The following is a 14,620-nucleotide window of genomic DNA, read 5'->3' on the forward strand; positions in this document are numbered from 1 at the left end:
AGTCCTTTTCCTCAGGGCTGCTCTCAAACCATTCTCCGCCCAGCCTGTACTTGTGCTTGGGATTGCCCCGACCCACATGCAGGACCTTGCACTTGGCCTTGTTGAATTTCATGAGGTTCTCACAGGCCCATCTCGCCTGTCAGGGTCCCTCTGGATGGCATCCCTTCCCTCCAGCGTGTCCACAACACCACACAGCTTGGTGTCATCTGCAAACTTGCTGAGGGTGCACTCGATCCCACTGTCCATGTCTCCAACAAAGATGTTAAACAGCACTGGCCCCAGTACTGACCCCTGAGGAACACCACTCGTCACTGGCCTCCACGTGGACATTGAACCGTTGACCACAACTCTTTGAGTGCGACCATCCAGCCAATTCCTTATCCACCGAGTGGTCCATCCATCAAAACCATGTCTTTCCAGTTTAGAGACAAGGATGTCATGTGGGACGGTATCAAATGCTTTGGATAAGTCCAGGTAGATGATGTCAGTTGCTCTTCCCCTATCCATCAATGCTGTAACCTCATCATAGAAGGCCACCAGATTAGTCAGGCAGGATTTGCCCTTAGTGAAGCCATGTTGGTGTCATGGTTTGATGTGGAGGGGGGGGTGGTTCTGGTGGCAGGAGAGGGATTTTGCTCCCTGCGACCTCCCCGGTTTTGGATCCGGGTTAGGCTTAGTTCTGGCCACCGGATCAGACTGCCATCCCCCTCGGGGTTGAGCCAATAGGGCGCCTCTGCGAATTGCCCTATTTAAGTCAGGACAAGGGAACCGGAAAAGGTGCTTCGCCCAGGATCGACCAGAGAAGGGAGGAGGGCACTGCCCCCCGCTCCCTGGCTCCCGGCCGGGCGGCTGCCTGCGTCGGGCCGGCGCCGCCCACGGAGAATGGCGGCGGCGGAGCCAGCTGGGGAACTCAGGGGCACCCCACTCCCAGGGTGCCCACTGGGCTGAGTTCACCTGGAGAGGACTGAGATCTGAGAGAAACAGCTGCATCGACAGCAGGTCAGTGAGGATGGAGCGGGAGGAGGTGTGCCGGAGCCGAGTTTCCCCTGCGGCTGATGGTGAGATAGCAGGCTGCCCCCCTGCAACCAGGACGGCCTCGGTGGAGCAGCGACCCACTCGCAGCCCGTGGGGAGAAGATGCCTGAGCCCGAGGATGGTCGTGTTGGGGGCACGACAAGGCAGAAAGGCATCTGGAGTCTTCGTGACGACCCACGCCGGAGCGAGTGGCTACAGCTCCCTAAGTACCCGAGACTGTGGTATAGCCCACACCGGAGCAATCTGTGGGGAAGGATTGTTTCCAGTGGGCTGGACTCACGTTGGAGAAATTTGTGGATTTTTTTCCTCGTGGGTAGGGGATCCATTGGAGCAGGGGAAAAGGGTGTAAGGACTCCTTCTCCTTTAAGAAAGAAGCAGCAGTAACAGCATGGAATGAACTGACCTGCACTCCCCCAGTCCCTGCCCCCTGTGCTGCTGGGGGGAGGAGGTAGAGCCGGGAGGAAAAGGAAGGTGGGGGGGGGGAAGGTGTCGGTTTTAAGATCTGGTTTTGTTTCTTTCTGTCCTCTCAAGTAATCGTTTTTTTATTTCCCTTTGTCCTTCTAAGTAATCATTAATAAACTGTTTTGCTTTGAGAAAAGCGCTGCCTGTTTTGCCCAGGACCATGGTTGGTGGGTGCTCCCTCTGTTCTTGCCTCAATCCTCAGTCCTTTTGGTTTTTTTTTCCTCTCCTCTCTACTTTATTGGAGAAGGAGGGACTGTGTGAGTTTTAGTTGCTGGATCAGCCTAAAACCACGACAGTTGGCTGTCACCAATCACCTCCTTATTTTCTATGTGCCTTAGCATAGTCGTCAGGAGGATCTGCTCCATGATCTTGCCGGGCACAGAGGTGAGACTGACTGGCCTGTAGTTCCCTGGGTCTACTTTTTTCCCCTTTTTAAAGATGGGGGCTATGTTTCCCCTTTTCCAGTCATTGGGAACTTCACCAGATTGCCATGACTTCTGAAATATGATGGATAGTGGCTTAGCAACTTCATCTGCCAGTTCCCTCAGGACCCGCGAATGCATCTCACCTGGTCCCATGGACTTGTCCACCTTCAGGTTCTTTAGATGGTCTTGGACCTGATCTTCTCCTACAGTGGGCGGTTCTTCATTCTCCCAGTCCCTGCCTTTGCCTTCTGGGACTGGGCTGTGCAGCTGGAGCTCTTGCCAGTGAAGACTGAGGCAAAGAAGTCATTGAGAATCTCAGCCTTCTCCATATCCTGGGTAGCCAGGTCCTCCATTTCCTTCTGGAGAGGGCCTACATCTTCCCTAGATCTCTTTTTATCACTGACATATCTATAGAAGTTTTTCTTGTTACCCTTGATGTCCCTGGCCAGATTTAACTCTATCAGGGCTTTGGCTTTCCTAACCTGATCTCTGGTTGCTCAGACAATTGCTCTGTATTCTTCCCAGGCTACCTGTCCTTGCTTCCACCCTCTGTAGGCCTTCTTTTTGTGCCCGAGTTGGTCCAGGAGCTCCTTGTTCATCCATGCGGGCCTCCTGGTGTTCCTACCTGACTTTCCCTTTGTTGGGATGCACCACTCCTGAGCTTGGAGGAGGTGATCCTTGAATATTAACCAGCTTTCTTGTGCCCCTCTTCCCTGCAGGGCCTCGTCCCATTGTACTCTAGTGAGGAGATCCTTGAAGAGGCCAAAGTCTGCTCTCCTGAAACCCAGGGTAGTGAGCCTGCTATGCACCCTCCTTGCTTCTCTAAGTATCTTGAATTCTACCATTTCATGATCACTGCAGCCAAGGCTGTCCTTGAGCATCACGTTCCCCACCAGCCCTTCATTGTTGGTGAGAACTTACCATAAACATCATTTACCTTGCAAACAGAACCTCTTCAGAGAACGGTAATATTCAATAAAAACACTGAAAGGGAGGACATGGGACCTAAATGTCATTATCCTGAAGGAGAGGTATTAATCTTTCTTCCAAACCTGCAAGATAAGTTATAATATCTCTGCCCTTATTATTTTTGGGTTTTTTATGGAAGGAAATGGTGATGTTTTAACTCCATAAGGAAGTATCCTATGCATCTAGCATTCTGCTAAGGTTTTAAATACATGAAGATTCTTAAAGATACAAAACAATTTTATAATAGTGTTAAACAAACATTGATAATTGCATTTGAGTCACACAAATTGATAGAAAATATTCTTTTGAACAAATTGTTTCATTGCAAATTCGTTTCTTCGTAACAAAAATCTCTTATAAATCTCCTTTTCAAAGTCACAGGAAAAGAGAAGAAAGGGAGAAACTGAGCAGCATTTCTCTTCCTTGTCTTTTCCCTGAAATAATCTTTAAGTAATAAGTCAGGAAATGCACAGGAAGGTGGCATTTTTTTATTCCCTACCATGCACTGACACATAGAATCTTATCACAGAATGGTTTGGGTTGGAAGTGACCTTCAAGACCACCTAGTTCCAAGCCCCGTGCCATGGGCAGGGATACCTTCCACTAGACCACGTTTCTCAAAGCCTCATTGTTTTAACTGCATTTAATTGTATTGTGCTAGCTAAATTTTACATAAATATGTCATGTATATTCTTCCATAGGCAGGACTCAAAATTCACAGGATTCCTGTATGTTCTTGGTGAAGGGGAGGAAGGATCATCCACACACAAGTGAATTTAAAAAAAAAAAAAAAGTAGAACAACCCAGCTCTAGATGGCAGCAAATCAATATTCACCCCTATGTACACAGACACTGAGAGCATCAACTATTTTCAAACAGGCTGTGTACATTTTCAGCAGTTTTTCCAGGCATGTTATTATTTTCACTTTGCTACACAGGCTAGACCAAAGTTGACTGTGCAAAGTTGTTAGGAATCAACCACAATTCACCACCAACAATTAGAAAAATACCCCTCTCATTTCAAGAACTAATTCAACCAGCAGAATTAATATTCCTTTTTTTAAAGCTTGATTTGATTATCTTTTGCTTTAGAGACTGGATAATTCAATAGAATGATCCAGAAACACTGGAGACTAAGAATTCAAGAATTTTAAATTTAAAAAAATTGAGCCCTTGCATAATAACTGCGTTCATTTCCTTTAGTTAGTTATCACTGGCAATTATAATGTGTTTTGGGTTGTTTTTTCTCTTTAAAAAACCCCATGGATGTTAAAATGTGCATCACCCTAATACGTAAGATCATGAATGAAACTTTAGTTCTGTAACAAAACAATTCTATGGGCTCATCTTCCTTTCTCCTTTGCAGCAGTGGCACTGCAGAAACGTAACCGAGCAGGACGGGGACGATGGCAATAGGTTGGGCGACAAGGGCAACAACGACGGCCAGGTTCTCCGCAGGCAGAGAACGTCCCTCGGAGACGAACCGAGGCAGCACAGAACCGGCCGCGTGAAGCGGCACAAACAGTGTAAACACGTTGGAAGTGGCTGCACCAACGGCGTGAGCACACGAGCCCGTGGGAGGCACAAAACACCGGTGTCGACGGAGCATTTAAAGGGAATCTTGACTTCCGAAATCTCACCAGTAGAGCACATTGGCAACCCAGAACCAGCCAAGGGCAGCGGCAGCGAGGAGTCATCAGCTCAACTCACCACCAGGAAAAACCCAAACGGTGACCAAAGAAAGAAGCTCACAGGGTAAATAAACTCCCATATACAAATACATGTTCCATGCAGGCGCAGGACATCTGCCTGATTGTTCAGAGCTCATTCTCTCACATTAGAAACTAACAATAAGTATTATTTAGTTATTTGTTTTCTGATATTTTTCACTGTTGTTGACCAGCTTAGAAGTATGCACCGCTGGAAGTATTAGCTAAGCTTTTCAATGTCTAAAACAGAAACAGGTAAGTAAAAGCAGTTACTCAACCAGGAATCTGGGTAAAAATGGAAGGCAAAGTGCAACTGAAATGATTTAGAGACTAAAAAAAAAAAATTCTTAAAGATGGTCATTCAAACATTTGATTATTCACATCAGAATCAGCATATGAGGACACAATGAATTAGTCCAATCACAGAGCTTAAAATACCCAAAAAGTATCACGATTAGTCACAATAGTTCAGGAATTATCACTGTAAGAAAATAATCATCTGACATAGGGTGGCAATTCACAAGATAAATTTTGAGATGTCTTCCAAGTAACAGTCATGTAAAATTGACACTTCAAGTAATCTCCTGACCAGTCTCAACCTTCTGCAGTAGCTGCTCAAAGTATTTTTGGAATAACAGGAATTAAGAACTTTTTCCAAAAGTTTCTGTATGTAACAACCACCACCAAATTTTCTGTTCTCATAAGATTCCCAAACATGAGACACTTCTTCCCAGAGTCATCTCCCAGTCTGCGTCAGAAATCGTATTTTAACTTTTTTAAATACCACAAGCCCTAGAGTCATTCCTATAAACACGAAAATATTATTTCTTTTGCAGCAATTTGATAATTTGCACGGAAGGCAGAATTGACCCAAATAGATCTGTTACATTTTTTAAAGTAAAAAGAAACAAAAGAATAAACTCAGCCAGCTGGTCTACTACAGAACTCCTTTTTGTCATTAAAAAGAACACGCCTGATGTTTCAGCAACATAAACCTATCGGTTTGGAAATGCCAGTGGCTCACTCTGCTTTTCCTGTCCACCTCGAGGATGTTTTCACCATAATGGATAGGTTTTCAGACAAAGTTGCAGTTTTGGAAGAAAATCAGGTCGAATAGTTACAATCCTGCCTTGTAATTGTCAGCTGTCTCCCAAAACTGCGTAAGCTCTGAGTACTATTCACAGACTCTCAATGTGGGAGAGCGCAGAGAACAGCTGAAGGCCAACACAGTGCCCAAGCTGAAACGTTTCCATGAAGAGGAACACCAGTGCAGTTTTCCAGCGAGGACAGCTGGACACTGCCTGGGAGAGGGTGGCCCTGTCAGACCTTCTACATTCAGCTACGTCCCCCATGCCTCTGGGAGCAACCACTGCACAGCGAGCCCGTTCCAGCTGGCTACCACTGCGGGTTTGGTACTTTCTTCTAATTCTTTGATCCCATTTTCATTTTTTAATTCTGTCAGAGAAAGGAGGAGTCAGGTTGTGTTGCTGCTCAGAAACAAAGCTGCAGAAAGAACATCAGAGCAGAGAAGGCAGAGAAAGAAAGAATATAAAAAATCCATGCAAGCTTATAAAGCAACGTGTTTCAGAGGAGCCCCAGGGCAAAAGATCAGGACATAGAATCTAGCACAGATCCAAATTTCCCCAAACACTGGGGATGTTCAGAGCCATTATTTTGAATCTAGTCCTTAAATGAATAAAACACCTTCCATATAATATTTTGCAAGAGAATAGTGGCTACAGAATTATATTTTGTAAAATTGTACTTAAAACCTTACCATCAAATGATTTAACTTCCCTATCTTGCTCACTGGAAAGAACTAATTGCATATTGTGTTCCCACTGTATCTCTTGAAGTAACTAGGCAGAGTATATAATCTTCCTCTGCACATCAACTCCCACCGGGTTACCGAGGCCCTCTCACTTGAAAGTGCAGTGTTCGGGGCTTTTTTTTTTTTCCCCACCACAGTAACCTTCTGCTCCATAAAAATAAAATTGGCCAAAAGATATCATCCTGCAGCAAATCCGTAAACATGCTATCAGCTGGGAGCTGGCAGCAACAGTCACACGTTGGAGAATCTGTCATTTTCCTTGTAGGAAAAAAAAAGGAAGGCAGCAGGAAACTCAAGTTCAGTCTCATAGAATGAACTTCAGCTTCTAGGAAACAATTTTAAAATGTGGCCCCAGAAGTCTATTTATTTTCTGGATTTTGTACAGTTTCCTATACCCTCCATGTACTTTCACTTCTCTCCCTCCTCTTCATCTCCCTAGTTCGTGCTCCTCTGCAAAGGGAATCGACTCACTCTCAGAGCTACTGCATTCGCTCTTTAAAATCTCTGTTCTTTCAAAGCTGCACTCCCCAAATTTTCTCTTTTTTTCATGCACAGAGAATGGATTTCTGCCCCACAAAGCCTCCTCAGGGCATCAGCTAAACAATCCCCCGCCCCTATCAGTCACTCCTGCTCCGATATTCCCTCTCCAGGTCAGGCTCCTCCAGCATCTCTCCCTCTGCACCCACAGGGAGCAAAGCAGCATCTGCTACTTGAGAAGCAGCAGTAAAGGTTAGAAGAGCTGCCTGCTGCTTCTCTCCCAGGAAGATACTTGGAAGGAACCGACACTTGTGTATCGCCGTTATCTGGAACAGGCTTTGAAACCCTAGAACGTTCCTGGGGGAACAGACTGCTGGCAATCATGGGGGGAAAACACCCACCCCAGACAAACCAGCCCCATATACACTGCTATGCATTCATTACAGCTAATAACATTAGTTTCTATGTATTTCCTATATGGTTATGGATACATGTACACAGACACACACTCTGCACATGCTAACATGAGCATGGAAGAGTGGAAATACTCCCAGCTTCCTACACGCCTTATTCACCTTCCCGAGGTTTGCCTGCCACCGGTCCTGACACCTCTCGCCCCACGTGCTGCCTGCGGTGCACGTCCTGCCAGGGAGTTTTCTAAAGCGCCCAGCACTGACCTTGTCGCGTTTCCAGTGAAATCAACAGCAAAACTTAACTTGATTTTTGATGGGAAAACGAGCATTTTTGAAGTTATGCCCTTGATACAGCTTTATTTAGGCAGCAAAATGTCACTTTTTACATCCAAGTGCTAAGAGAGTTTGGATTAGTGAAGAAGAAATTTTTTTTTTTCAGTTCTCCAGGTTTTACACATTACAAAATTTAAAGCAAGCCTGTTTGAAGGCTAATGTTCATACTTCCTCTAAAAACATCAATTCAGATTTCATTATTTACAGAATGCAAAAACTGTCTGACGAGAAAGCCAAAGATAAGCAGTCTCAGTTAAGATGGTGGCCTTAGCCACACATATGAGGAAATCATGGAAACAAACCCTTAAGAGAGAAAAACCACTTAAGCAGGTCTAACATCATACACTTCTGCAAGAAACTCGACAGACTGGGACAGCTTTTCTCCTTACCTCTGGAGTGTTTTTCTTGAACTCGCGACTTTGCTCAATAAGTTTTTTCCTGGACTGCTCACTTTCATCTTGCCGGTTGGCCAATATTGTTGCTGTGGCATCGAGCTCTCTCTGTCCAGAAAAACAAAACAAGCAACTACCATTAGAGCTCTTTTTCTCACAGAAACAAAACCAAAAGCTCAAATGCACATCATGTCACTTGGAATATCGAGACAGACGGATTACACAGCAGTACAGAACAAAGCACCAAGTTTCCAGAAGTTGGATCCCCTTAATGTTTTTTCTTCCATCTTGCAACCAAAATAGCAACATTTTTCTCAAAAGCATTCAGGGCTCCACCACAATATTCCACAGGATAGCAGCAGTGGCATGCAATACACACCTCCAAATAATTTCCCAAATCCAGTGAAGATTACAGATCTTAGAGACATTTAAGCCAGGTTTATTTTCAACTGCCTGCTTTTTAAAGATACTAGATTTTCCCTTTTTGAGTTATTCTGTGAAAATTATGATTAACTCAACTATTGGTTAACCTCAGACTTCAGCCTAGACTGGTTATGCTTCAGTCACTTTTAATTTCAAATGACATACTGTATCTAATTGTATACTGCCACTGCAACGCTCTTCTTCCATTTGAGTCTTTCCTTATTTGAATACAAAATTACTTTTTCCTACTATAGGAACCTATGCCTCTCAAATTAACAGCAGAAATCCCCGTTTCCTCCCCAAAACATGTCTTTTTTTAATAATTTGATGAATGTCACATTATCTTCCAACAGCTTCTACCAGGCTGAACTACAGACTACAGCTTTGTCCAAGGGTTGTATCCCCACCCCGGTTTCTTCACTCGGTGCTGCGCTTCCAAATGTCACCATAATAGATTGAACGGGTCACTTATCAGCACATAAACCAACAACACTCCATCTTCCATGCCAGTTTATTCCTTTTCTGCAGTATTTCCACGTAACATGAAAACAATAAAGGCTAAACCCTCCACTCAGCTGCGTACATCATTCCCCAAGTCGCTCGGAGTCACAACCAAGAATTCATAAAAGGAATTTGGCACTGCTTTCCCCTCTTACTAATTCGAACGGAGAAAAACCTGGCTATGAGAAAGAAGTTCATAAAAAGTGAGAACAACGTGCTAGAGCACGACACAAAGCAGGTTTCCTCTGCGGCTGTCTTCATCACATCACTCTGCCAACAAGCCTCCGACCTGCATGCAAAAGCCCCAGTAACCTCCACCAGACAACCTGCCAGTTCCACACAGCCACGCCACCGGCGTCTCTTTGTAACTCAACAACTCGGACCAGACTGGAAAACCAAGCCTGGGTCCTCCTGGTGGGTCTAATTCCAGATCCCCAGTAGTTGGTCAAGTCACTGACCAGGTCATCTCTTGACACCACCACACACAAAAACCACAGTAAAAGTAAAGCAGATTCGCTTACTACTAGATGGTTAGCATAAAAACTTTACTGTGCACTGGGTCCTATATGCTTCCCAGTGGAACTGGGCACCCAGGAAGGGGAAACAAAATGGGAAAACAAAAGATGTGCCTCTTCCTGTTTTTGCAGAGGTGTTAGAAATCTCCACAGACAGCAGGTAGCTATGGGACACCTGTGAAAACCTCTGTTCTGCAAGTTTAAAAAAAGAACGTACAGGACGAGCAGGTAAAAAGTTAAAGGTAATTCAGGCCCTGATATTTTTTCTAGATACCCTGTGGTAGAGCCTAATTCCAGTTTGGTAGTTCCATTTTTGTACGGCTAAATCCTGTAACTTTGAACGACTGGATGGCTGTACATGTGTTTTACATGACTGTACAGTTTGACCTCTGGAGGGGGAAAAAAAGCCTTCTGCAGTTTTCAACTCAAAAGGATCAACACTCTTTTCTCCCTTTATTTTTTCTCCCACAAAACTAAGACAGGCAAACTTTTTTTTTTCCCTAATAAATATATGGACATTAGTTATCTTAATCCTTGGAAATAAGCTAAATATGACAAATGGATTTGAAGCCAGGCAGCATGCTGGAGCCAGTGACCTAAATATTGTCACTGTAATGCTTAAAAAACCTCTCTATTTCTGACTTTGAGGAAAAAAAACAGGGCAATATGTCCACCAGATCTTGGTTTGGAATTCTGTAACATATGTGAAATCTATTGCAGAAAAGTGGGAAATACTTAACAGTTGGATAAACCACATTTGAAATTCATCCCAGCTAAGTTTATGCAAGAAAAAAGAGCAACAGAAACCAATGTGGTTAAGCAGTACTATAAAGAGCAATATAACGGCTAAGCAGAAGGCTTTTAAAAAATATAAACAATCTGGTACAGCCAGCAACTTGGAAAACTATATTTAAAAAGGAAGCACACATTTAAAGCAAAGCAAAGCAAACACAAATCACGAAGCAAGAGGGAATTTCAGTCGACCAAAGAACCAAACACTTTGTTTTACAACATAGAACGCTAGCAAGCAACTTCACAAAAGGAAAACCAGACTTTGAAAGACCCATACCTACAAGGTTAGAGATGAGAAAGAAAAAGAACTGAATAAAAAGTAAATCACATTTCAGATTTTGTGCTACTATGAAGAGTCAGGTGGCAAACAGAAGTGTCACCTTCTCGCCCTCACCGCTCGATTGGTACCACTGCCGCAACGCACACGCTATGGATACCTTCCCGTTACTTCCAGAATTCCTTCTGGGACAGGTATGATAATTTCTCACAGCAAAACACTTCCTTATGCGACATCTCAGGCACAGACACCGCCAAGGAGAAATGTCATCCTGCAGCTGCACTGAACTGTTCGATGCCGTGGGCTGAAGCCCAAAAGCTCGAGATCTTGTCTGACATTTTCAACACCAGATACAGGAAAATGCAATTCCAGAGGAGAAACAGTCGACACCTAGCTCTGTATGTAAGATCTGATATAAAACCAGGTATTGAATTCAAGCTATGTTATAGTTTACAAGCCCCAAATCAAAATCTATTTGGAAAATCACTATTTTTTCACTTCCTTACTTGATCTCTACACTACATGTACACTACAAGTTCCATCCATTTAAGCATACTAATAGATACAAGACTACAACCCACAAGCATTAGCTTCAGATTTTTCACACTTTTGTGACTTGATCTCATGAGATACCCCAATTTTTGTATAAATTCAACGTGGCCAATGTGTTGTTTCTGCAAGCAAGCACACATTAAGGGGTAAGTAGTATTAACCTTGAGATTTCAAACCTGAGTACCATATAACACTCAAAGACAGACATGCTTCCCAAGTCTTGCAACTGCTCTCTGCATAGATATTAAGTAAAAGGAGATACAACACAGACAGAGGCATTCTGGAGTGTCCTTTAGAGCATAACAAAAATAGGAGCCCATGTCTCAGGATCATTCTCCACACCTTTGAAATCAAAAAGGTCCCAGTGAAAAGCGAGTGGAAACCAGGGCTCAAAGGTGTCTCAGTGGTGACCTGACTACAGAAAGGATTCATAGATTCATAGATTTCTAGGTTGGAAAAGACCTTAGAGATCATCGAGTCCAACCATCCCTAATCCCCATTAAACCATATCCCTAAGTAGATCATCAAGAGATGATCATCAAGATCCCCAAGTAGATCATTCAACGCCTGGAAGCTTCAGTTCCACTGATTCAATACCAGCTAATAAACTTCCTGGCCAAAATTAGCCAGCGTTCAATCGCCCCTGCAAAAAGCGAGTCGCTACTTGGAGCACATTTCGAGAGAGAACAAGTGAGACTGTTCTCCTTCCCCTTGCCCGAAAGTCCCACTGATTTAGGGCAGACACAGTTCACACTGCTTAAGCCACAGATAACTAAAGAATTCTCTCCAGGGTTTCTAATTCGAACCATTTCAACAAATTTATTGGGAGTGGGAGAGAGGCAGTGGGAAGAGGGGAGACAACAAAGTCTCGTGCTCTTAAGTGCAGGAGCCACTGAAAGCAATCCTCTGAAAACAAACATTAAAAGGTTTATTTTTCATACAGTATAAAAAAATTAACCTAAAACTAGGAGGGCGAATCTGCTACCCAGCGTAACAACCACCAATTGAAGTGAATTTGTCTTCCTTTAACACCAGTATTTCCAGCCTCCTCTAGGCTCCCCAGGAGCCATCCCTTCTCATCCCGCCTGTCCCCTCCGTGCCGCAGACTGCCATGATGTGGCTGCACCGGGAGCCACACCAGGAAAGCAAACCTGCTACAAACACATCCCACCTTTCCCCTCCCAACGTCTGTTGTGCTCAACCAGTTCCCTGCTCAGGCCCCCTCTGCGGATACAAGGTGTTGCAGCCGACAAAAGGGAGGTGGGAAAACACAGCTGGAGGAAGCGGGAGCGGGTGTAATCCCCATTTTCGACACCAACCTGCAATTAGGTTGATTCCTATTAGGAAACTCCAGCCTCGTTGCAGGAGGCAGGTTTCAAGGTTGTTTCCTTTTCCGGCTGACATGTCTTTCCCTACAAGATGCACACCTTGATCATCGCCTGGCCAGCAGATCCCCACCGCTCTGACAACCGACGGGGTTCACCACACCAAAGTCCTTCAAGCCAGCCCTTCTGCCGCCCGAGCCCTGCCAGCAGCTGGCTGGCATCTCCCCAAGGTGAATCCCATGGGCTCTCCGAAAACTACTCACTTAGGAAAATGCTTCTAGAAAGAAATTGGGCTTTCCCGGGTATTTATAACACCCTCTGTTCCCCCATCCAACAAGGGGAAGAAAATCAGACTATATAAGCAGAGATAATCCCATGGTGCCAAGGCCGCTCACTCCAGCCCTGCTCCACTTAGGCGAGTGAAACAGGGCTAAAAAGAAGAACTTGTGTGGGAAGCAAAGCCAGGGGCAAGAAGAGCATCCCCGATTCATGGACACTGTGGAAGGAAACGAAGGATAAGCAGAAAGGGTACACAGGAAATGTGAATTTGGGAGCAAGGTGATGGGGACGGTGTACGTGACTGCGATGCAGCTCTATCACCAGGAGGGATGAGAGGCAACAGCAAAATCGGACTCATGACCTCTGGTCTGAAAGGGTGTGAGAGGCAGAGACTGTGCTGGTGCCCATCCCCGCCCAGCAGCGAGAGACGGACCCTGAGCGAAGCTGCTTGGACACAAGGGTGTTGAGGACACTCACTCCATTTCTCCATGGTCGCGTTTCCTTTTCATTCAAAGTAGTGTGAATGGAACAAGTAACATAAACCAGTGCTTCTCTATGCTCTGGCCAACTCCCTTTGTACTCCCAGCTCTGGTCGATATCCCCCTCGGTCCTGCCGCTCACCGCGGCCGATCGTGCATCTGACACCCACCACGGTCGGCTGGGGCACTTCTAACAGCTACGGCCACTGCCCCAACATGGGTATTGTGGGACCCAAGAATGCACCACGCTTCGGCATCCCAATCTCCCCAAAAGCTGCTCTAACATAACCTGTCGTAACTAGTATTCACAGTCTCTGCTTAGAACCAATATGCCTATGTTTCATACAGAAAAAGTTATAAAAAGCTGTAATAACCATCTGCAAGTACTGTGATGTAACTGTATCCCAAAATCTTGTTATTCTCCCACTTTAAAATGCTTAATCCCTGCTGCGTTTACCATAAAGCTCTTACATTGGAGCAGGAAACATACATCACAACTTTAAGACAGATTGATTTTTCTTTCTGGTAGACTTCTACCGATGGACGCGATGCGGAGGCTGTGCCTTCAAAAGCCTTAAGCGTGGCTGCAATGTTAACAGCACATTTTCACCATAAACTTCATTTTATGTATTACAAGGACAGACACAAATCACAACTGCATGTAGATGAGGAATCTTCTACCAGTAAACGCAGTAGTAACCATTTCCCCTGAAATCCTGTTTCTGTGTATTTAAGGTATTTCCCTTTATCACTGTTTCAATCAGTTACTCGGTCTACGTGATAATCTGCTACTGAAAGGAGTTTTCAGTAGTCTCATTTTTGTTTTCATCCTCTCTCAGGATTGCATTTGTCAGATCTATCAAAGCTCTCCTGTAGCTTTTTTGCAATTTTTAATTTCCTATTAAAGGAAAATTTCTCAGTGCAACGATGACACCACTGTAGAAGTGTCTGGCACAACTCTGCATATGCACAGCCTACTTGTCTTGAGGAAATTTTACACTTCCCTGACCAGTATATTAAGTAATCTACCCTTCAATCTCAAAACCCCCATCGTCTTCACGTGTTCAGAGCCTGCGTACCGATTACATAAGCATTTCAGAAATATTTCAGAAATGATAAACTGTTTTGCAAGCTTGATGTGTTTCTCTGGAAAAACAAACAGACACGCTCAGTTGCTAAAGCTCTCGATTACGACCAGAGAAGTAACCACAAAGCTGACATGGGGAATGTCTGCTAATGTCTATTTTGGCTCTAAAAAACAAGGACCAATTCCAACCCGAAAGCGCTCAGAAAGGTAAAACGTTGTAAGAATGCAACAATGGGAGAAGTTTCTTTTCTGGAAAAGGAGCTCGTGCCTGCCTTGCTCTAAAGCCCCTTTTTAACGCACCCAAAAGGAAAGATCAGAGAGTTCAACGAGAGCGCAACACCGTTC

General features: G+C 44.5%; 1 protein-coding gene across 7 annotated transcripts in view; it reads right to left on the bottom strand.

Annotated features, from left to right (window-relative positions):
* Positions 1-14,620, bottom strand: part of CUX1 (cut like homeobox 1) — a 358,862-nt gene that overhangs the window by 295,942 nt on the left and 48,300 nt on the right. For 6 of the 7 annotated variants that reach the window (XM_086624373.1, XM_086624374.1, XM_086624372.1 and 3 more), the window contains exon 2: positions 8,043-8,153. The exons of the other annotated variant lie outside the window; for it this stretch is intronic. In XM_086624373.1, coding sequence (XP_086480499.1) covers positions 8,043-8,153 — 111 coding nt within the window. The remainder of the gene's footprint in view (positions 1-8,042; positions 8,154-14,620) is intronic. 7 annotated transcript variants of the gene reach the window in all.

The sequence above is a fragment of the Tauraco erythrolophus genome, chromosome 21 (assembly GCF_009769465.1).
Source record: "Tauraco erythrolophus isolate bTauEry1 chromosome 21, bTauEry1.pri, whole genome shotgun sequence".
Taxonomy (NCBI): domain Eukaryota; kingdom Metazoa; phylum Chordata; class Aves; order Musophagiformes; family Musophagidae; genus Tauraco; species Tauraco erythrolophus.